Source organism: Natrix helvetica (assembly GCF_964273705.1).
Source record: "Natrix helvetica genome assembly, chromosome: Z".
Lineage (NCBI taxonomy): Eukaryota > Metazoa > Chordata > Lepidosauria > Squamata > Natricidae > Natrix > Natrix helvetica.
The window spans coordinates 15729941-15753632 of NC_138554.1; the positions used below are offsets into that span (position 1 = coordinate 15729941).

Genomic DNA, 23692 nt, shown 5'->3' on the forward strand with positions numbered 1-23692 from the left:
GCCCGTTTTGGATGCAAGGTAAGTTCCCGGAAGTTCCGGGAGGCCAGAAACTCCAGAGGGCCTCCGGAGCCTGAGGGAAGCAGTTTTTGCTCTCCCAGAGGCTCGAGGAAAGCCTCTGGAGCCTGGGGAAGGTGAAAATACCCCCCCCTCCATCATGGTGCAGGAGGCCGACTAGATTACATCCACTATGGCCACGCCCATCCAGCAACCAGACAGAGAACCTGTTGCTGAAATTTTTAAAGCCCACTCCTGCCTGGGGTCATGTGATTACCTTTTGCAACCTTCTGGCAAGCAAAGTCAACGGGGAAACCAGATTCACTTAACAACTGGGTTACTAACTGAACAACTGCAGTGATTCACTTAACAACTGTGGCAAGAAAGGTAGTAAAACGGGCAAAATTCATTTAATAATTGCCTCACTTAGCGACATAAACTTTGGGCTCAGTTGTGGTATTTAAAAGACAGTAAAACAATAAAAACATCCACAAAATAAATAATATTTATTTATTCAATCTCTATAGCCACCCAATCAAATGTGTTGTATCTTGTTCCGGAATGGGATAACTCGCCATGGGCAACTCACCACGCCCAACTCATTGTGGCCAATTCACCATGGCTAGTTCACCACAGCCAACTTTCTTTAGTCAACTTGCTAAGCTAACTCACTCTGGCCAACATATCACAGCACAATTCAACACATGTAAAATTTAAGTTAATTTCAGTAGAACCATGGCCAGTAATAATAAAATAAAACAAGTACATTCAGAAATACAAGTGTTTCTTGTATAATAATTTAGATGAAAATGTGGTCACCAATAGTAAAAGTAACTGAATGGAATGATTAATATAGCATTGAATTGTTTGGCAGTGATCATGGCAAATATTTTCCCATGATGAGATGAATGGAGCGAGTCGGCTACAGCAAATTGTCCTGGACCCTCTTGCTGTATTAAATCTTCTTCAGTCTAATTAAGGAATAATTGCTTTCTCCGTTCCTTCAAAGAAGAAGAGAATTTCTGTGGAATTTTCATAGGTGGATTATGGTATTATTATGGGGTTTTTTAATGCCAAGATGGCTAAAGGATATATCTTTGCAAAGGTCCCCTCTGATTACAAACTCCTTATTCTGGAAGCCTATGGCCTCCTGGGCTTCTCATACTTCCATTCGCTTTCTAATTTCCAGTAGTGGAATATTTTATTATTGCAAAAAAAAAGTCCTACCCTTGAGGTTAGGATTGGGGTGTCAAACTGGATTTCTTTGAAAACCAAATCAGCATTGGAGGGGGGGGAGATGGGATGAATGCCTCCTGCAGCACCCGGCTGGCCAAAATGGGGGCCAGTTTTGACCAGCAGAGTGATGCAGGAGGCTGCTCAGGCTGAAAAGTGGCCCATGGAAGGTCACACGCAGCCCCCTGCCTGCACCCAATTTTGGCTGCCAGAGGCACCATGGGCTGCTCCTTTGCTATTTCCAGGCCAGTCCCGTGGGCCAGATTTAAGCACCCCATGGACCAAATGCAGCCTGCAGGCCTTGAGTTTGACACCCATGGGTTAGGACATCTCCCTACCCTGAGAAAAAAATCAGAGAAACAGGCCATCCAATTTCTCTCACTACAAATGGAGCTGAGGATTTTGAAATGACATTTCTGCTGAGCCTTGTTCCACTTGCTTTCAACAACAGGACCCTTCATGATGTCCCAACTCACTCAGATTTCAAGTGTATTAAAGCCATGGTGTAACAAGACAAATGTCACACCCACAGATCAACTGTCACTTTCTTGAGGTTTGCCCTTCACGGCATTTGCCCATCCCTGTTTCTTCATCCCTATTTGCTAAAGATAATCCAAGATTGTTTTAAAAATGGGCCTTGCCAAGAAAGCAAACAAGCGCACAAAATTTGCTATCCTCAGTTTTGATGTTTTGGAGATTCGTTGTCTGAAATTTGGCACAACCATTGCTAGAGCTTAGGTTCCCTCTGCAAAATGTTTTAAAGTTAAAGCACAGAGGGGGGATGAGGAAATGTTCACTACAAACCCCTTCTCCTACAAACTACCACACAAAGTTGAAAGAGTGGAGTTTGTGTTATGGAACACAATGTCTTTCAGGATTACTTGTTCTGGAGATGACACCCTCTGTTGGGAAGTTGAGACACTTTTCATCTCTAAGGACCTCTGAGGAGGATCTGTCCTCTGATCTCATTTTTATGAAACCAACCCAACACTTTGATTGCCTGTTCATTGACCCCCAAAACGCACTTCTGGGAATTCAGCTGCTCAATCAGTTGGAAGAACTTCTCGTCCACACCTTCCAAGTCTTCATCAGGGCTCCTGGGGGCACGGCACCTAAAATTCAACATGGAGAAGAAGAAGAAGAAACTAGGATACTCAAGAGAATTTAATTCCAACATGTCAGAGTATGAATGATTTTTCATAGACTGGAATAGACATGTCAAAAGGTCAGCCAATGGGGACTGCTTGTATAGACAGGTTTGGGAACTGGGGCATAGTATTTGTTTGTATGGGGCCATAAGAGACCATTTGAAGTCTGGACATGGCTTAGACTTGCTGAACTATATATAAAAGTTGGTTTGCTCTCTATAACTTTGCAGCCTCTGTGTAATATGAGCCTCTGTATCTCTCTACTCTGTAATGATTTGCTTCTATGAATATTGCTTCTGTGTTCCTGATTTTGTATGCTGACGTCTGCTGTAGGTATTGTATATAAAGACGTTTCTTATATATAATTGAATCCTGCTGAAGTTCATTTACTTGCGTGTGCTTGCTGGATGTGCTACTGCAACACAAATTCTGACGGTGCAAGAGATACATCTGAATATGATATGTATCCCTGTATTGCATTTGACAAGACAGAAGTGAGTTGTCTCTCTCTCACACACACACACACACATTATATACACATCTGATTGTCTCTCTAGGCTAAACTTCTGCCATCTCCTGGTGGTCACCATTTAAGCACTAATCCAACCTGCTGCTCTTCAAGATCAGCTAACTCTAACTAAGTGCTGATATCAGAGATGATATTCTGTGGGTACAGATCGATTCACTTGAACCGGTAGCGGAAATCATGGGTGGTCCTGCCCGCCCACCCTGGCTCTTTTTCGTCCTATTTAGGGATGATTTTTGAGCAAAGTGCATGCATGGAATGCCGGGCGCATTTGTGGGCGGGGCACGTGTGAGTGAAGCGAGCGAGCACGCACATTTGCGAACTGATAGGGAAGGCGAGTAAAAACCGCCCCTGGCTGATACATCAAATCTTTGAGAACAATGCTATGAGTTATAAACCAAATTGCTAGTAGCATGTATCAATAAAAAGAGCTACTTGACTTTTGCAGATTTTCACATTCAGACTATCTCAACATACCTGATGTTAGTCTCACGTATATAAGATGGATGGCTACATAAACTGATTAAATACATAAATGGAAATGAGAAGATGTCTTAGAACCTGGTTTCTAGGTCTCCGGTGCGCACGTGTGGGGTTGGGGCACATGCAAGAGATGTGTGTGCATGCATGGGGTCGCACATGGGCATATGTGCGGGGTGGAGCATATGCGGGAGGAGGCAGGTGCATGCCTGGGGCAAGGGGAGCACAGGGGGTCGCGCGCATACACAGGGGCAGGGTGAGAGTAGGGGTGCACACACATGTGCAGGGGCAGTGTGGTGTTGCACATGCATTGGATTATGGGTGTGCACACGAATGCACTTTTGGCACATGACAACAAAAATGTTAGCCATCACTGTCTTAGAAGATTCTTCAAGTCTCATAAAACATGTTCAGGACGATAGCAATAGCCAATAGCACTTAGACCTATATACCACTTTACAGTGCTTCATAGCCCTCTCTAAGCGGTTTACTGAGTCAGCTTATTGCCCCCAACAATCTGGGTGCTCATTTTACCCACCTCGGAAGGATGGAAGGCTGAGTCAACCTTGAGCCTGGTGAGATTTGAACTGCCAATTGAAGGCAGCCAGCAGCCAGCAGAAATCGCCTGCAGTACTGCATTCTAACCACTGTGCCACCGTGGCTGATCTAACAGTTACACAAGGATTGCAGATGGAAGAACTCATGTTCCATCCTAAAATAAATTTAGCACGGTTAGCTTGTCCATTAAAAAGTTTGCCACTAAAATTTCTTCCTTTTAAAAAAATATTTGTTTTGTGCTGTTAAGTTAGCAAACTTGGAGTATCCTATCAACTTTTAACCTTGCAAGACGGTTAACCTTGTTATGAGTTCCACAAATCCTTTATAACTCCTCCACATTCTCCGTTGTGTCACTGTTAGATTAACATCTCTGAGCTTGCTAGCTTTTACATCTCTAGAATCTACACATTGCTAGTAACATGATCCCCAATACAAATGAAAAGCATGTGATTTCATACGATTTCTTCCATTTCACTTTTTTAGTGTCTATTTGGTCACATCCATTTTTTTTATTTCACACTACAAAGCAACCTTCTCTTAACTTGATGCCTTCCAGAGGCATTGCGTTAGCTAGAGAAGTTTTATTGTGATTATACAATCTACTTGGAAGGCATCAGGCTGGAGAAGTCTGGCTTAAAACCAATACTTTTTTCTTACCGTTCCATGGTCAAAGATCCCAAAGATATATCCTGCAAGACAGAAAAGGGGACCACAATGCATTATAAGCATTCTTGTCTTATAACAATGTAAGAACAGAATTAACAGTTGGGTATAGGAGTGGTCTGCTATAGGAGTTCTGGAGAACATCTAGCTAAGATTCTGTGCAGTTTGGAGAACCCTCAAATCCCACTCCTGGCTGGCCCTACCCAGTGGCGTAGCATGGGTTGTCAGCACCCGGGGCAAGGCAAATAATTTGCGCCCCCTAACCCGTGGCAACCCACGCTACGCCACTGGACTCGGGACATGAAGGGAGCTCTGAAGCAGCCGTCCTCCTTAGCAAAGCTCGCAGCGCCCTCTATAGGCCCGAAGCAGAATTATTTTCTTCCCTTGGTTCTGGGAAAATAGGAAAAGGAAAGCCGCCCGAGGTCTTCACTTGCTCTAATTTAAACGTATCACGTTATTAACGTCCCTCGCCCTGCCCAGCAGTCTTCAAGAGACCCAGATCTGCAGAAGAAAACTTTGGCCCTCTTTCGTGCTCTCGACCCCGGGGAAGACCTGCTCGCGTCTCTTTTGTATTAAACGTGGGAAGCGTTCCTCGGCTTCATTCAATTCAAATTCAGCCTTGAAATACATGCAAGTCTACAGCAGAGAGCTGCGAGTGCGAGCGTGCCCCCCCAGATGTTGCGCCCGGTGCGGCCGCCCCCCCTGCGCCCCCCACGCTACGCCACTGGCCCTACCCACCCCTCCCCTCCTCTCCCAGGGGTCTCCACGCAGCCCATTTTGGATGCAGGTAAGTGCAGGGTGTGCGCAGAAGTTTGGGAAGGCCAGAAATGGGCCCATTTCCAGCCTCCAGAAGACCTCCGGAGCTTGGGGTTTTGGCCCTCTGGGTCGTTTGAACAAATCCTTTGGGATAGAGGCTCACCAACTATGATGGTGTTCAGCCATTGTGTTCTTTGAATGGCCTGGTTTCCTTTAAGCAATAGCAATAAAACTTATATAGCACTTCACAGTGTTTTACAGCCCTCTCTAAGTGGTTTACAGAGTCAGTCTATTACCCCCCAACAATTTGGGTCCTCATTTTTACCCACTTCGGAAGGATGGAAGGCTGAGTCAACCTTGAGAATCGAACTGTCAAACTGCAGGGAGCCGTCAGTCAGCAGAAGTAGCCTGCAGTACTGCATTCTAGCCACTGTGCCACCGCGGCTCAAATAATTGGACATACATATTTGTGTTGGTTGTTTGGCTTGGAGGCATGAGTTTAAAGTAGTTTTGAGTTTCAAATCTCAATGTAAGCTATTTTGGAAGAAAACTGTACCTCAGCCAGGGAGTCATCAAACTGTTGAACTGCTGGCAGCTGGCGGTCAGCAGAAGTAGCCTGCAATACTGTATTCTAACCATTGCGCCACCATGGCTCTTTTACCACAAATTCTTTGCAACATAATTGCTTTCTGCAGTGAATTCTCCCACATGACATGGCCAAAATAAGTGAGATGCAATTTTGTGATATTTTTTCCCCTTCCAGTGACATGTCTGGTATTATGCACTCCAATACTTTCTTATTGGTCACCTTTGCTATCCAAATATATATGTGTCCATGAGTGTACTACAATGTGAAATAATCTGAAATTTTCAGAAAAGGTTAAAGGTAAATGTTCCCCTTACACATATGTGCTAGTCATTCGGAACTCTAGGGGTTGGTGTTCGTCTCCGTTTCTAAGCTGAAGAGCCAGCGCTGTCCGAAGACGTCCCCATGGTCATGTGGCCAGCATGACAAAATGCTGAAGGCAGACGGAACGCTGTTACCTTCCCACCAAAGGTGGTTCTTATCTTTCTACTTGCATTTTTTGCGTGCTTTTGAATTGCTAGGTTGCAGAAGGTAGTAATGGGACAAGTAACAGGAGCTCACTCCGTTACACGGTGCTAGGGATTCGAACTGCCAAACTGCCAAACTTTCTGATCTGCAAGCTCAGCGTCTTAGCCAAATCCGCATACATTGTGCCAATCCTATCATGCTACAGAGAATGGAACAATGACCCGTGTTAGCTCGCCAAAAGAAGTGCTTCTCCTGCTAGACATACCGAATGGTTATTCCGAACAAATCCTGTTGCCTCTGCTGGGAGATTATCCAGAGGTTTGAGGTTGGCAAAGGGTTTGGCAGCTCCCCATGATTCCAGGTAGCGAGTCATCCGGACAGAGGCCCTCATCATGAGGTTTTCACCTGGTGCAGGTGAGAGAAGGTCATGAGAGCTTTCTTCTTCAGCCTAAACATCAAAGAAACCAGAAATGCAATGAATGCTCATGAGTTGCAAATCTTACCCTGCTACCGAAAATGTATCTACTCCTAGTTTTGAATGGATTTCTGTGTGGTATAGTAATGCAGAAGGAGGGCAGGTTATAACACTGAGATAATGATAAAATTATAACAGTTTAACAGAGTTGGAAGGGACCTTGTAGGTCATCTAGTCCAACCCACCACCCAAGCAGGAGACTCTACGCCATTTCTGACAAATGGCAGTCCAATCTCTTCTTGAAAGCCTCAAGTGATGAAGCTCCCACAACTTCCGAAGGCAACTTCTGTTCCATTGGTTGATTGTTCTCACTGTCAGAAAGTTCCTCCTTATTTTTAGGTTGAATCTCTCCTTATTCAGTTTCCATCCATTATTCCTTCTCTGGCTTTCAGGTGCTTTGGAAAATAGCTTGACCCCTTCCTCTCTTTGGCAGCCCCTTAAATATTGGAAGACTGCTGTCGTGTCTCCCCTGGTCCTTCTCTTCACTAGACTAGCTATGCCCAGTTCCTGTAACCACTCTTCATATGCTTTAGTCTCCAGTCCTCTAATCATCCTGGTTGCTCTTCTCTGTACTTTTTCTAGAGTCTCAAAAATCTTTTTATAGTGTGGTGATCAAAACTGGTTGCAATACTCTAGGTGTGATCTTACTGGGTCTTTATAGAGTAGTATTAGTACCTCACTTGATCTTGATTGCATCCCTTTGTTAATGCAATTTAGGCTTACATTAACTATTTTGGCTGCCACTGCACATTGCTGGTTTATTTTTAGCTGGTTGTCCACTAAGACTCCAAGATCCCTCTCACAGTCACTGCTCTTAAGCCTGTTTTCACCCACTTTATATGTGTACTTTTGGTTTTTCTTGCCTAAGTGTAGGACTTTACTTCTCTCTACATTGAATTTCAGTTCCCCAAGAATTTCATCTGACTTTGTTGCAAAATAAAAAGGTTCTCTTATGACCCAGACCTCAATATTGTATCAGAATACTTCCATGAAACATCTCCTAGCAAGGTTGCATACTTAGCACTTAGACATATACCACTTCACAGTGGTTTACAGCTCTCTCTAAGCAGTTTACAGATTCAGCCTATTGTCCCCAACAATCGGGGTCCTCATTTTACCCACCTCGGAAGGATGGAAGGCTGAGTCTGGTGAGATTTGAACTGCCAAATTGAAGGCAGCCAGCAGTCAGCAGAAGTAGCCTGCAGTACTGCACTCTAACCACTGCACCACCATGGCTGATCTAACAGTTACACAAGGATTGCTGATGGAACAACTTACATTTCACCCTAAAACAAATTTAGCACAGTTAGCTTGTTCATCAAGATGTTATCCAACATCTTCTTCTCTTCTATCCAACATAGAATGAATCTACTGGGCTATAAAGTTGTTTGGAAGCTCCTTACTTTGGGATCAACAACTAAGAAAGTCTTGATGCGGTTCTCCCTCAAGTAAGTGTCTCGCACACAGCAAACTTCCTCCACGGTGTACATTCCACCCAGGTGTGACAAGGTAGCTTCTGTGATGTGAACTCTCCTGAAAGAGAAATGTTGTAATAATAAGAGCACGAATTACTGTTTTCACTGCACAAAATCTACTTTGTCACTGAAGGTCAAATCCAAAATAGTTATTGATGTGGATTTCAAGACCTCTCAATTTGGTCCATACAGTTCAGGCAGTTAACGTATCCAGTAGAATAAAATAAAATAAAATATTTTTTTCTGTGCTTGAGGAAATAAACATCAAATCATCTGATCAGTTTGGCAATGTCCAATTCAAAATTAAATCCAAACTGATGATCAACATTGGAAAGCTGATTAAATATAGAGATCTGGTTGGATCAGCTTCAAAGCTCCTTGCCAAATGAGATCGCTGTGAGATTGAATGGCCTCCAAGGTCCCTTCCAACTCTGTTATTCTGTTATGTTGCATGAATGTTTTGCGTATTTGCATCTTTGCCTGTGCCATGTCTCTTTTGTCCTCTTGGTGGCAGCACTGCCCATATATTTCAACCAAATTCTGAGGAGAGTTCTTAAGTCACTTTGCCACACTGTCTTTGAGCAAAGGCACAAAATACCTTTTAAATAAGACCCCCCCCCCCAAAAAAAGCTTATATTATTGGAACAGTTCTAGAGAAATAAGCAAATGTGGTAAAGTAGCCAGGCAACTGGTAAGTCTTTTAAACTGATCAAAAGTTTTTTTTTGTCAGATCAAGAGTCTTGAGTTCTGGGGTGTGTGAAAATCATTGCAAATACTAAATTTGGCCATTTAGTTATTTTCTCCAGAATCAGATGAGTCCCATCTTCTCATCGACTGTATCTATCTCACTGTCCTCCATCAGGACCATGTTACTACCACCACTCCTGGGAGTAGATGGTATCAGCAGATGAATGAAGGTGGGAGTTACATCTTCATCTCAACTTTCTTTGGGAAGCTCGGAGACCGTAAAGAACAACCAGAGGTGGGATTTTTTAAAAAAATAGCAACTGGTTCCCTGCCCGGCTGTTGGGTGGGCGTGGCCATGATGGGCATGGCCTACTTGGCCTCCTGCACCATGGAAGGGGGGGTGCGTTTTCACTCAGGCGGCTTTCCTTGAGCCCCCAGGTGGGCGAAAACAGGCTTTCCTGGGCTCTGGAGGCTCTCCGAAGGCGAGAAACGGACCCATTTCTGGATTCTGAAGCTTCTGGAAGGACCCATTTTTTGCCCTCCACAGGCTCTGAGATGCTCCTTGAGCCTTTGAGGGGGCAAAATTGGCCTCCCCGGGGCTCTGGAGGCCGGAAACAGAGCCATTTCTGGACTTCCGGAACTTCTGGGAGGCCTGTTTTACTCCCTCCCAGAGCTTCCATGCGTGGAGACTCCTGGGAGAGGCAGGATGAAGTTGGCGAGGCCAGCCAGTCATGGAAACTACCGGTTCAGCAAACCAGATGTAAAATTATTATCTGGTTCTCCCGAACTAGTTCGAACCAGCTGAATCCCATCCCTGACAATAACCCATCTTTCATTTTATTCCCAGAACAGTCTATACATCTGCTTCTTCTCCTTCAGTTGTCTCACAACACAATGGTTAAGAAGCTCCTCAATTCCCCACTTCAAGCCAGTTATTTTAGAGTCCCCCTGAGGGAAAATTCATCCAAGGAGTAGGATGAAGTTGTTTGGGTTCAGATGTATTAAGAAGGATAGAGCAGGTGAAGATGGTTTTCAGCTCTTGGTATTCTTTGGGAGGCTCCTTTCATATCCTCCATGTTGTTTGCGATTTGTGGTGACATGCAATTGTGGTGGCAGGCAACAACACATGGATATACCTGCCCTTGGTACCCTGATCAGTGTAAATCTGAGGATCTCATGGCGATGCGGCATAACACAATTAATGTTGTTAGTTTCTGCGCAAGATCTGTTTAATTTGTACATATTTTAATCTTTTGTTTTATATTTTAAATTCGATTTCATGTAATATGCTTTATTTCAATTGTGATGCTTCTGACACAAAAAAAACCAAACAAACAAACAAGCTCTTGGTACCTAGGAAAAAGTCAGGATTGGTCCTTTTAGTCCAAGGTGGGGTCAACTTTTCAAGAAGTTTATTTTTAAAAAACGTCCATAGAAACCAAGTGTTGGAGAAGGAATTCTTCCATAGGAAAACTCTCCAAAACAACCACATGTATAACAACCTTGTAGAGTAGACTGGGCTGAGGACAGGGGTGGGATTCAGCTGGTTCGGACCAGTTCAGGCAAACTGGATGCTAATTTTACATTTGGTTGGCGAACCGGTAGTTGCAAGGACTGGCTGTCCCCCCCATCTATCCTGCCCTGCTCCTCCCAGGAGTCTCTACATGACCTGTTTTAAATGCCAGGTAAGTGCAGGGCTCTGGGAGAGTGAAAAACAGGCCTTTCAGAAGTTCTGGAAGTCTGGAAACAGGCCCATTTCTGGCCTCCAGCAGGCCTCCAAAGCCCTGGAAGACCATTTTCACCCTCCCGGAGGCTTGATTAACCCCTCCAGAGCCTGGGGAGGGTGAAAAACAGGCCTTTCAGAAGTTCTGGAAGTCCAGAAATGGGCCTGTCTCCAACCTACAGAGGACCTGCAGATCGTTTTGGCCCTCCTGGAGGCTCAAGGAAATCCTCTGGAGCTTGGGGAGGATGAAAACACCGCCCCATCATGGTGCAGGCCATGGATTAGGCCACGCCCACCATGGCCACGCCCACCCAGCAGCCGGGCAGAGAACCGGTTGCTAAATTTTTTCAATCCCACGCCAGGCTGAGGACCTAAGAAACTGTGGGTGGATACTTGAAACCAGAGTTGTCCGTTTTAGTTGTTCACTAACAATGATGCTAAACCGGATTCTCTTTTGCCCTGTTTTCACTAGCAACACTTTTTTCTTTCTTTTTCAAGAGAAAACAACAACCACAGTCTAGTTGCCTTTTGAAAAACCACCTTTGAGACAACTATAATCTGGATGGCTGAGAATCTCCACAGACCATAGTTGAAAGCTCACACACTTAATTGCGATTTGTTCACTGCGATTTGTTTCCATGTAATTGGCACCCAGTCAGGGGTGTGTTCTAGCTGCCACTACTGCCGGTTTGCTCAGGGACAGGTGCTGTGCGCCTGTGTGAGGCAAACACAAGATAGTGGCTCCTACGGCGCTGCCGAGAGAACTGGTTCAGGGGCGTGGCAGGCCTGTGTTGCTGCCGGTTCCAGAGACCTAAGCCGCCAAGTTACTACCGCTTCGGCTGAACCGTTCTGAACCGGTAGGAACCTGCCTCTGCATCCAGTAGAAGCCGCAGTGATTGTCTGTGGATTGTCTGTGTATCATAAGATACAGTGCACAATTTGTGTCACTTACATAGTGACCCTATCATGTTGTGAAGTCACTTGCTTTCTTTTCCCCTCCCCACAGGTACCTGAATCTGAGCCACTAAAGCCCACATTCAAAGACATAAACACCTTCTGTGATATTTGGGAGCGCAAAGCTCACCCTCTGATTCCTCTCACCCTGGCACGCCTCCTGCCTCCATGTGATTGGCTAATGTCACATCATCAGACCAGACATCATATTGCCACTTCTGAAGACCTATCACCCCACACAGGACATTTCCCGAATGAACTCCAACTCTCATATTGATGTCCACTCCGGTGGCATCACGCAGCTTCCTGAAGGGGGGAAAAATGTAACACAGGGTTGTTCTATTTCATTAAGCAATCTGAGCCAAGTTTCTTAAAAGTTTATATATCTAAGCCTCATTAAATCGCAGCACCCAGGCCAATGCTGGAAGATATCCAAAAACCAAGCGAAGTTGGAATTCATAGTTGGAAATCTTAGCTCTGGAGGGTAAACTTCAGTCATAGAAAATAAATCCAGACTAGAACAATGGCAAACTACTTCTGTACAAAGGGGAGGGGAGGGGAGGGGAGAGTAGAGTAGAGTAGAGTAGAGTAGAGAAGAGAAGAGAAGAGAAGAGAAGAGAAGAGAAGAGAAGAGAAGAGAAGGGAAGGGAAGGGAAGGGAAGGGAAGGGAAGGGAAGGGAAGAGAAAATAGATTGGACTGTACTGGACCGGACCGGACCGAAACAGAACAGAACAGAACAGAACAGAACAGAATTTGTTATTGGCCAGGTGTGATTGAATACACAAGTAATTGATCTCCAGTGCATAAGCTCGCAGTGTGCATATAAAAAGCAAGTGAATTATATTTTGGGGTATAGGCTGTTGAGATGTGTGAGGAAATTTTCCAGTTTTTCTTTCCCATGTGGCCAAATCACGAAAGTGTCAACAACATATCTAAGCCAGAATTTGGGTTTGTGTTCAGATTTATTTAAGGTGTTAAGTTCAAAATGTTCCATGTATAAGTTTGCGATGACGGGTGAGAGGGATGATCCCATGGGTACTCCTTCTATCTGTTTGTATCTTTGTCCATTATGGATGAAGTATGTGTTGGTTAGGCAGTGGTTGGTCAGGTCCAGGATGTGCTTAGGGGTGTTGTGTTTTTTCTGGATAGCTGTCAAGGCTTCTTTAATAGGCACTTGGGTGAAGAGGGATATGACATCGAAACTCACGAGTAGGTCGCTGGGTTGTAAGTTTTGTTTCTTTATTGTTTCTATGAAGTGGAGTGAGTTTTGTACGTGTGAGGTGATGGATTCTGTGTAGGGTTGAAGTTGTTTGGTGAGGAATTTGGAAAGATTCTGTAGAGGTAAGCCTATGGAGCTGACTATGGGTCTGAGTGGTGTTCCTTCTTTGTGTATCTTGGGGAGGCCATAGAGCTTGGGGCATCTGGAAGATTTCTCTCTGGGGATGATTCTTTGCTGGATCTCTTCACTGATGGGTGAGGCTTTTATTTTGATTTGATTTGATTGATTTTATTGAATTTATAGACCGCCCCCTCTCCCCGAAGGGACTCCATTTGGATTTGGTGTTTTTTTTCTAGGTAGGTGGTGGGGTCTGTGTTTAGAGGTTTGTAAGCAGGGTCTTTGAGTAGGTTGGATAGTTTGGCTTGGTAGTCAGATGTGTTCATCACCACAGTGGTGTTACCTTTGTCTGCTGGGAGAATGATTATGTTGTTGTCTTTCCTCAAGTTGGTGAGTGCCTTTTGCTCTTCTTTCTGTAAGTTGCTTCTGGGTGGATTGCTGGAGCAGAGGACGTTGGTGACTTAAAGTCTGATTTTATTGGCTTCACCTGGGTTGATTTTGGTGAGGGTGGCTTCAACTCCGCATATGATGTTTTCAGTGGGGATGCATTTAGGGGCAACTGCAAAGTTGAATCCTCTGGAAAGGACATTGGTTTCTGATGTGGTGAGGGTCCTGTCTGATACGTTGTGTACTGTTTGTTTCATGAGTTGCTGTGGAAGAGGGTTGGGCTTCTGTTGTTTTTCTAGTCTGTGGAGTTTGTTGGTGTGTGTGTCTGTCTTGTAGGAGGTTTCTGTTTCAGCTCTCCAGAGGGCTAGTTGTTTGGATTTGTCCCAGAGTGCTGGGTGGATTTTGTTACTGAGTTTGAGGTGAAGAGTGAATAGGTTCCGGTTGGTTTGGTATAGTAGGAATCTTTTCCTGTGGAGTTCATTTCTGATTAGAGCTAATTCAGTTCTTTTCAGGATCCTTTCGGTGGCTGAAGTTTTAGAATGGAATTTTAGTTGGAAGCATGTGGGGATCACGCTTTTGTCTCGGCAGTTGCATAGGAATGTGAGGTCACATAAGATGGTGGCTCTCCGGACTTCAACTTTCTCGTAGGTCTTGGTGAGCAGGAAGGTTTCCTCCTAGAGGTAAGATATTTGTTTTCATAGATTTTCACGGGTATAGGCATGTTGGTCTTGTTGTACAAAAACGGTCTCCTGAGCTCTGTTTTTGCCTTCAACAGCCTCCTGAAATCATCTGCCAGTGAAAATGGAGCCCAGGAGGGCCACCCACACACCCCCAAGCTCATTTCTTGCAGGAGGAGGCACCACTGGCTGGTCCTTCCCTGTTTCCAGGGTGGCCCCGCAGGCCAGATCTAAGCACCTTGAATTTGACACCCCTGGTCTATCCACTGTGGGATGAAAGCCACTGTTGTGGCCCACCAGTGGCCAGCAGAGCTGGCAGCAGATTCGAACAGTGTGGAGGTTGGGCCAGTCTTGGAATCTTGGAAAGGCAGAGATGGGGCCAGGACCATCTTAACAGTTATCAGCTGCCTTCGTAGTCAGGCATCAGTGATGCAGATGAACAGCTGGAGCCTGTTCCCAGTGTGCGCATATGCAGAGTTGCCAGACGAAGGGAACAGCTAAGGAACAAGGGTCAACTTGGGAGTAAGGCCACAAGTGGATGGTGAATGGCTCCTCCCATAGGGAATAAAAGAGGAGCGAAAGGGGAGAGGTGTTTGCAGGAGATAATTTAATTCATTCCTGCATTCTTGCCAACTATTGTGGCGTCTGAAAGATATCAGCTGGCCACTTTCCAAGCCTGATAAAGGTCAGTAATTGTGAACTATCTTGAAAGACTGTGGGAGAGGAAAGACTTTGCTAGAGAGGAATTCAATGTAAATTTAATAAAAGGGGTTTATCGGGATGAGGACTCAGCTTCGTGCTGTTGGGGAAGCCTAGGTCAGAACAGCCTCTTCCACATGTTTCCAATTAATAGAGTCCTTTGCTTTCTTTTGCCAATTGGGCCAGCTATACCTGCTGATGTCAACGATCCATTTTGTTTTAGGTCTTTTCCTGGATGCTTTCTACCAAGTGGGAAGTCCAGAAGGGTTTCCCAAGGAGAATAGGCCATGATGAATAATCGGGACTAACATCGATCACATCTGCCAACCTGGATTAGACCTGAATGGCAGATTATGGTCTATTCCTTCCACAGGCCAGTACAATCTCAAAAACATCTGTAATCTGGTAACCCAAAAGTTTAGAACTTCCATTTCTCTTTGGGAACAGCTTCTCTTTGGGAACAGCTTCTTCTGAGGCACAGGCCACAATTGAATCTTTTGAGTGATCTCAAGCAGTGGTGGATTCCTAACCGGTTTACTACCAGTTCATTGCGCTTGTGTTCACAATTGAACAAAAATTAGTCAGAAAAATGAAAAACAGCTGAGTAACAGCAATTCAAGTTGCCATCCTGTATCAGCTGGGCTTTGGAAGCTGGAATAAAGGTAACTATAACCCAGGGGCAGCGAGCCCACTTTAAAAAATAAAACAGAGAACCAGTTCACTCTCTGTTTGAATGCAGGACTACCAGTTCGGGAGACCCGTTCCGAACTGGTAGGAATCCATCTCTGATCATAAGAGCCCCATTATAAAAAGCAATTTGTACGGTCAGGAGGAAGATCCTGTTTCATGTTTAAAAATGTGCATAAATCATTAAAATCAAGTCTAAATAGAATTTTGAAGTTAGATATTGAAGAGAAGCAGGAAGTGAAGGAAGAAGAGGGGGTGATAATGAAAAGGTAGAAATGGTGGAAAATAAAAATTAGGCAAAAAACTTCATTGGATTTGACAGTGGTATAGGGAAAATTGAAAAGGGGGGATGTGCCCCAACAAAAAGAAATAAAAAGCAGATAAAAGATCTCACTGAGTTTGACAGTGGCATAGGGAAAACTGAAGAGGGGAGTTATGCCCCAACAAAGGGAAATACAAAAGATTTCACTGGGTTTGACAGTGGCTTGGGGAAAATGGAAGAGGGTGGACATGTCAAAATAAAGAAAAGGGAGAAGACAGGAATAGAGAATTGCGACAAAAACTTACTAGGGAGGCTCTGTTTCATTTTAGAGTTAGTCCTTAATTTACAACTATTTGTTTAGTGACTGTTCAAAGTAATAATGGCATTGAAAAAAAATGACTTATGAACAGGGTGGTATATACACCTGCCTTCCCTACCACTTCGCAAATGTAAGTGCACGTGCCACCTCCACACATACACAGATCCTTCCGTGCATGCACTTTTGCTGAAATGGGATGCCATAGAGCCGGGTGCGGGTTGGCAGAACCACCCACAATTTCCGCTACTGGTTCGGGTGATCCACTCTGAACCATTAGAATACCAGCTCTGATTATGACATTTTTCACATTTACAAAGATTGCAACGTTCCCATGATCAAAATTCAGTTGCTTGGCAACTGGTTCATATTTATGCTGGTTGTAATGTTCTGGATCATATGAACCCCTTCTGAGAAACAAAGTCAATGGGGAACCAAGATTCACTTAATAACAGGTCACAAAATTAACAATTGCAGTGATTCACTTAACAACCGTGGCAAGAAAGATTTTCTCCTACCCGCTCCCTCCCTTATTTTCCTGTTATTTTCTTTTGTACTTTTTTGTATTTTACATTACAAAATATTTATATATATATATATATAATGAAGCAAAATTCACTTAACAATTGTCTCAATGAGCAACAGAAATTTGGGCTCGATTGTTCTCACAAGTTGAGGGCTACCACTATTTCATTTGTTCTTAAATTAAATTAAGTATAGGTAATAGAGTAAACCCTCCATTATGTATTGAATGATGTGTTCCTTTTGTCATAGCCAAAATGGCAAGCTGTTTCTAATTTAACGTGTGATTTTATTGCTGCGTTTATAACTTGACCTGTCCCTGAAACCAAGGACAACTCTTCTAATGTCACTCCCATCACATCCTTCCAAAGCATTTTTGTCTAATTAAAAATAACTATGATATATCCAGCTTAATTTAAGGTGGAGTGGAGATTTCAAGCTGAGTCTCCCCAACACCAAAGTTCTTTTACTAGATGAATAGAGCTACGTACATTTTATCTTTCCTGGAAGTAGCATTACCAATCTGAGAAGTTCTCATACTCACTTAATGGACCGGCACATGTCAAGCCCCATCTTGACACAATTCCGGGCATGGTTCGGCAAAGATACAGGCAATCCAGACACACAATAGTAGCAATCCCCTAAGATCTTGATCCTCATGCATTCATTATCCTAGAGGGGGAATCAGAAATATAATTCCTGTTGTGGCCCACCAGTGGCCAGCGGATCTGGCAGCAGATTCGGACAATGAGGAGGTTGGGGAGGAACATGGGCCAGTCCTGGAGTCTGGGGAAGGCGTTCTCTGAGATGGGCCAAGGTCATCTGACAGTTATTGGAGTCAGACAACAGTGGGACAGAAGAACAGCGAGAACCTGTTTCCAGTGTGAGCATGCACAGAGCTGCCCGGAGAAGGGAAAAGCTAAGAAACAAGGGTAACTCAGGAATAAAGCCACAGATAGATGATGAATGGCCACTCCCATAGGGAATAAAGAGGAGCGAAAGGGGAGTGGAGTTTGCAGGAGACAATTAGTTCACTTAATTGGTTCATGACTCTCTGAGACTCCATGCCAAGTTTTGCAGACATCGGCCTGTCAGCTCTCCAAGCCAGATAAGGTCTGTGACTGTAAATCCTCCCTTGAAAGACTTTGCTGGATGTGACTGAGCAGAATTCACAGTAAATTAATAAAGGGTTTTTTGTTGGGACAAGGAGCTTGCTTCATTCTCTGGTGAAACCTAGGTTAGAGCAGGCCTGGAGGGAGTGACTGACTCAGAGTTACCCAGGAGACAATTAGTTCAATTCATTAAGGTGAAGATCTGTTCCTGACTTCTTGCCAAGTAATGTCTGCTACAGAGTGGCGTTTGGAAAATATCAGCCTGGCTTCTCTCCAAGCCTGATGAAGGTCTGTAGTTGTGAAATCTCCTGAAAGACTGATGGCTGGGACTTTGCTGTAGTGGAATTCACTTTAAACTAAATAAAAGGGGTTTTATCGGGACAAGGAGTCAGCTTCGTGCTTTTGTGAAGCCTAGGTCAGAACAATTCCATTCTGAAGCCACCATTTTGGTCATCTTGGTAAGAGATGGTCACCTTATCCCATTTTGATTTATAGACCATTCTGGAGAGAACTCAAAATAGCGAGCAAACTTTCAGAATGGAAATAGTCTCTAGGAAGATAAAGCACATGTTAAAATTTAATCACAATCTAGCTGTGAAGACCACCAAGAATGACAAGTCTATAGGTTTACAGATTTTCTAAACTTTGAGAGAATGGAGGCCCAGTAAAGCTTTAGAAGAATGGCATTTCTGCCATGGGCTTCAACAGGGAGGAGAACTACAGAAGAGCCTCTCTGTCAGTTCTTCATGATTGAAAAGGTTCATAACATGACAGATGATACTTTAGTGAAGCCCAAACTGCTTAAAAAGTCAATATTAGAAATTGTGCTGTGGAAACCGCTGGCATCCAGCACAGCATTTACAATTCAGGCACTTATTTATTTAATTTGATTTCCACCCATCTCACCATTAGGATCTTATATAGGATATCAACAAAGGTATCAATAGGATAAGTAATATGGTAGGTACTTTCCAAAGACAGTCAAAATAGAATATAACCAAGGCATGCATAAACCTTGTGGGTTACCTGATTTTTTTGGAGGGAGACCAATACTTACCTTGGCAATCTGATCAAACTTGCCAAAGAGTTCATTGAGCATCAACACCAGCTCTTTGGGAGAACATTCACTGGCCAGAAGTGTGAAGCCAACAATATCTGCATAGAGGATGCTGTGGGAGGAGAAAGGCAAAGGAAAGAAGATAAATGCTTCAAAGCATTGTCTACAGCAGGGGTCAGCTCTGGAGCTGCAAGTGGCTCTTTCATTCCTTTGCTGCAGCTCCCTGTTGCTGGTCGGCTCCACAATTGACAGGGCTTTTGGTTAGGACATGTAGAGGAAAAGGGATGCCGTGCTAGGGGGAGACTCTATGGTGGGGAACAGGACTTCCAGTTGGCTCCAGAATTGAATGGGGGGCTTCCGGTTAGGATCTTTGTGACTCTTTGAGTGTTTAAGGTTGTCGACCCCTAGCCTACAGGGAGGACTAACAACTCCAAATTCACCAGCCTTCTCTTCCTTCAACCGCAAAAGTCCCACCAAGCCATCTTGCATGTAGCAGATGCCTTCAAATCAAGTACCTGACGTTCTGGTGCCTCTTGACATAAAGATTGTGGAAGTTGTTGGCACTTTCATGCGGACCCTGGGGCTGGTCTCCACCCCGGAGCCTCTCAATGATCTCAGCCTTCATCTCCAAGGCAATGTAAGCAGGGAGGATGGAGAGGAGCAAATGTTCCTAGGAGTAAGCAGAAGACAGGGAGGAAAAACATCAATGGAATGAGTTGTGGAACCTTCTCACAGATGTAGAACTTATCTCAGGTGGAGACAGCATGAATCCACTCACTGCTGAGCAGGGGTGGGCTTCAAAAATTGCAGCAACAGGTTCACTGCCCAGTTTCTGGGTGGCCATGGCGGGGGGGGGCGTTTTTGCCCTTCCCAGGATCCGGAGGCTTTTTTTGAGCCTCCGAGAGGGTGAAAACCGCCTCCCTGGGGCTCCGGAGGCCTTCTGGAGGCCAGAAACAGACCCATTTCCACCCTTTCAGAACTTCTGGAGGCCTGTTTTCTCCCCTCCCTGAGCTTCCATGCAGGCCCTCTACTTACTCGCCATCCAAAACAGCCTGCATGGAGACTCCTGGGAGAGGCCAGCCAGGGGTGGGATTTTTAGGGTCACCAAACTGGGCAGAATCCTAGCTAGAGGATCACCCAAACCTGTGTGGACCCGCAGCAGCCCACCTCTGCTGCTGAGTTGTTTTCACACTACAGTTCATTTAGATCTTGGACATCTCTCAATCACTGTTTGACAGAGCCTTTCTTCGGATGGAGAAAAGTTCTATCTAACCTGCTTAGCTTTTTCGAGATCCAACAAGAGTAACTACAGCTAGGTAACTATCTCTCCCTACGTGTCTCTTGCCTTCCACACTCACCTGGTGTCGCTTCTCCGACTCCAGCTTAACTCGAGATTGGATGAGATTGAAGGTCTCGTGAAAGGTCTCACCCAGGGCCACTTCCATCAAATGCTTGTGGTAGGCACCCACCAAGTTACCACAGACAAAGATGACTAGGTTGGCCAGTTGCTGGAAGTAGACACAAAGACAAAACGAATTGTGACTGATAGGAAGATGGCAGTGCAGGTAGGAAAAAAGTCAAAAGAACTGTCCTTCTTCTCTGCTGTTCCAAACAGCAGGTTATATTGGATGGGTTTTAATTGTTGAGAGACCCATTTGGATTAATGTCATAAGAAACTTATTGATGAAGCAACGATTTGCCAAATGGCTTGGGACAATGTAAGATTCCTCCTGAATAAATGACCCAGGACCCAGGTCAATGATCTCTGGTGGGGCTCCAGGACTGGATTATTACAATCTTGGAAAAGGAATTGGCTAAGGTTGTGAGAGATTAGGATGTTTTTGCCCTGTGATATCATTGTACTAAAAGTTAGAGCAAACTTCAGAGATGCCGTACTACCAGGTTGGAAGCATTGAAGTGCTTCTATGGTACCTATTTATCTACTCATGTTAGCATGATTTAGAACTGCTAGGTCAGCAGCAGCTGGAGTGAATGATAGCAGTTCACCCCATCACACATGAGCACCTGGGCTTCGAAATTGTCAACCCAGCATCCTAACCATGTGAGTCAGAGGTGGGTTGCTACCGGTTTGCACCAGTTTGGGCGAATCAGTAGTGGTATTTTAGCCTTGGTCACCCAAACTGGCAACCAGGTTCTGCATGCACAGAACAATTTACACTCAACTGTGCAGGCCCGTGCAGTGCACATCTGGCACTTGCGCAAAGCAAATCAGCAGCAATGCCAGCAGCAATCTTTTACTTTTACTTTTACTTTTATTAAATTTATAAACCGCTCCCTCTCCCCAAAGGGACTCGGGGCGGTGTACAGTCAATAGTTAAAACACCATATACATAGAGGAGACATCAAACCCGGTAAAAACGAATTACATAAAAACTGTACAATAATAATAAAATTAAAACAACATTAAAATCTACCCCAAAAATTTAAAATAACTGCCAGGAGGATTGAAGAATAGAACTATAATTGGGCCAAGCCAGCTAATTGGAACAGGTGGGTCTTGAGTTTCTTGCGGAAGGAGCGGAGGTCAGTAGTAATTCTAATATCGACGGGGAGGTCATTCCAGAGGGCTGGGCCCATCACAGAGAAGGCCCTACTCCTGGGCGCCGCCCGCTGGCATTGCTTAGTGGACGGCACCCGGAGGAGTCCCTCCCTGTGAGAGCGAATTGGTCGCAGGGATGTATGGGGTAGGATGCGATCCCGCAGGTAACTAGGTCCTGTGCCATGGAGCGCTTTAAAGATGGTAATCAACCCCTGATGTGAGCAACTGTGCTCTTTTTTCAGTTAGATTTCTCTGAGTTTCCATTCAATTGAAGCACAGAAGTCAACATGAGATTTAGCCTTGGTAAGTCAGAGCAGACAAGGAGGCCACATGATGAAGCTAAAGTAAGATGGTATCTCCATGGACAGAACCCAATAAATCCAAATGAAGGAAACAGACAATACTGGGATAAATTAGGGGAAAAAATCTGTTAGAAAAGCATGTCATAGATAACCCATTTTTCCAATGGGTAGACTTACCTGCACAGCCAGTTGTGAAGGTGAGCTATGGCCCATTGAGAGGTAGATACTCAGAACTATGATGTGCGAGAGAGAAGCCACTACACCGGCAACTACTGCGTCTTTCATGCCAACAGGCAACATGGTGTAGACAATGAAGATTATGAAGAGGAAGAAGGAGACCTTGGAGAAAAAAACATGACATGCCCGTCAGCTTTCCATAGAGAGTCACAGCAGGAAAACATATGGGTAGAATAAATGTGAATTTTCTCGAAGATTCCAACTTGGAACACAGTAGAGATCTTCCAGCTCCAAATACATGAAGTTTATTTAACTGATTCTTCCCTGGACAACACTCGTTTCCTAAATAATTCGGCAGTTCTTCATCTCTCTCCCTCCCTTTTGAAAATCTCAATGTTTCCCTTCTCATTCCTTTCATATAGAGGAGAGGAGAGGAGAGGAGAGGAGAGGAGAGGGGAGCAGTGGTGGGATTCAATTTTTTTTTTTTACTACCGGCCCTAAGGGTGTGACTTGGTGAGCATGGTATGGCCTAGTGGGCGTGGCCTGGTGGGCATGGCAGGAGAAGGATACTGTAAAATCCCCATTTCCTCCCAATCAGCTGGGACTCGGGAAGCAGAGAATAGATGGGGGCGGGGCCAGTCAGAGGTGGTATTTACTCGTTCTCCGAACTACTCAAAATTTCCACTACCGATTCTCCGAAGCTGGTCAGAACCTGAATTGGTCCTCTGGAGGGGAGGGGAGGGGAGAAGAGGAGGGGAGAGGAGAGGAAGAGGAAAAGGAAAAGGACTATAAACCTCCATCTCCCTGCTAAAAACTAATGAAAACTTGAAAGCAGGAAAATGATGTTGGTGTGAGTTATTAAACAGAAAACAAATAGAGTTGTAGTTGCATTCTAGAGCTGCAAATCCAAAACAAAGTATCACCAACATCTGGCAGTTTGTGTGTTTGTGGTGGGTGAGTCCGAGCTTTAATTTATTTCATTAAACATTTTCTCAAGAAAACAAATCAAATAGAAAACAAATCAAAAGAATAAAAACCCAAAGCACTATGGAATCAGCCAAAAATATCAACGAGGTGATAGTTTTCCATTATACCATTTGTTAATTGTGAATTATTGAATATATCACTTTAAATGCCCAAACTTCATGACTAAGCTCTGAAACTAGGAAAAATCTCAAGAAACCTAGCTTATGCAGTATACATCACCAAATAAAATTACTATCCATCATAGACTGAGCAAATAAACTAAGCTTAATAGTGAAGTTTGGTCATTTAAAGTGATATATCACAATCACTAAGTGAAATGTTGTAGGTTGAGGACTTCCTGAATTCACTGAGATGCAAATAGAAGAGGAGAAATCTTATATCATGATGTCATGATATCTTTTGCCTAGGATCCTCCGGTATATTGGCTTTGATCCTAAAAAAAAAGATTGTAAAAAGCTTTTCTTCTGTAAATCCTCATTCCCCATTTTTTATATTCATGTGCCAGCCAGGGGTGAAATCCTCCTGGTTCGGCCTGGTTCTGCCAAACCGGTAGGGACAATTGCCTCTTGGTTCTGCAAACCCGTAGTAAAAAAAAAAAAAAAGCTTCCAAGGATCGTATGGTGCAGCTTTGATCTTTATGATCGTATGAAGCTTTTTTTTTCCTGCTTTTTAAAGTATTTTTTCCCTGCCGGTTCACACAGCTGAGCCGTGTGACCATCAGAAGCTATTTTTTTAAATATAATTTTTAAAGCACTTAAAAAAAATGCTTTAAAAAATGAAAAAAAAATAGTTGGCAATGTCCACCCAGTCACATGACGCCACCACCACCAAGACACACCCATAGAATCGGTGTGTGTGTGGGGGCGGTGGAATTAGATTTCACC

At 44.2% G+C, this 23692-nt stretch overlaps 1 protein-coding gene across 3 annotated transcripts in view; it reads right to left on the reverse strand.

Moving 5' to 3' along the window:
• Window positions 1-23692, reverse strand: part of ADCY4 (adenylate cyclase 4) — a 109118-nt gene that overhangs the window by 48552 nt on the left and 36874 nt on the right. For all 3 annotated transcript variants that reach the window (XM_081970028.1, XM_081970029.1, XM_081970030.1), the window contains 10 exons: window positions 21822-21983; window positions 20141-20290; window positions 19298-19452; window positions 18783-18894; window positions 17158-17285; window positions 11874-12032; window positions 8291-8420; window positions 6678-6860; window positions 4597-4628; window positions 2253-2339 (listed from right to left, as the gene is read on the reverse strand). In XM_081970028.1, the coding sequence (XP_081826154.1) occupies window positions 2253-2339; window positions 4597-4628; window positions 6678-6860; window positions 8291-8420; window positions 11874-12032; window positions 17158-17285; window positions 18783-18894; window positions 19298-19452; window positions 20141-20290; window positions 21822-21983 (1298 nt within the window). The remainder of the gene's footprint in view (window positions 1-2252; window positions 2340-4596; window positions 4629-6677; window positions 6861-8290; window positions 8421-11873; window positions 12033-17157; window positions 17286-18782; window positions 18895-19297; window positions 19453-20140; window positions 20291-21821; window positions 21984-23692) is intronic.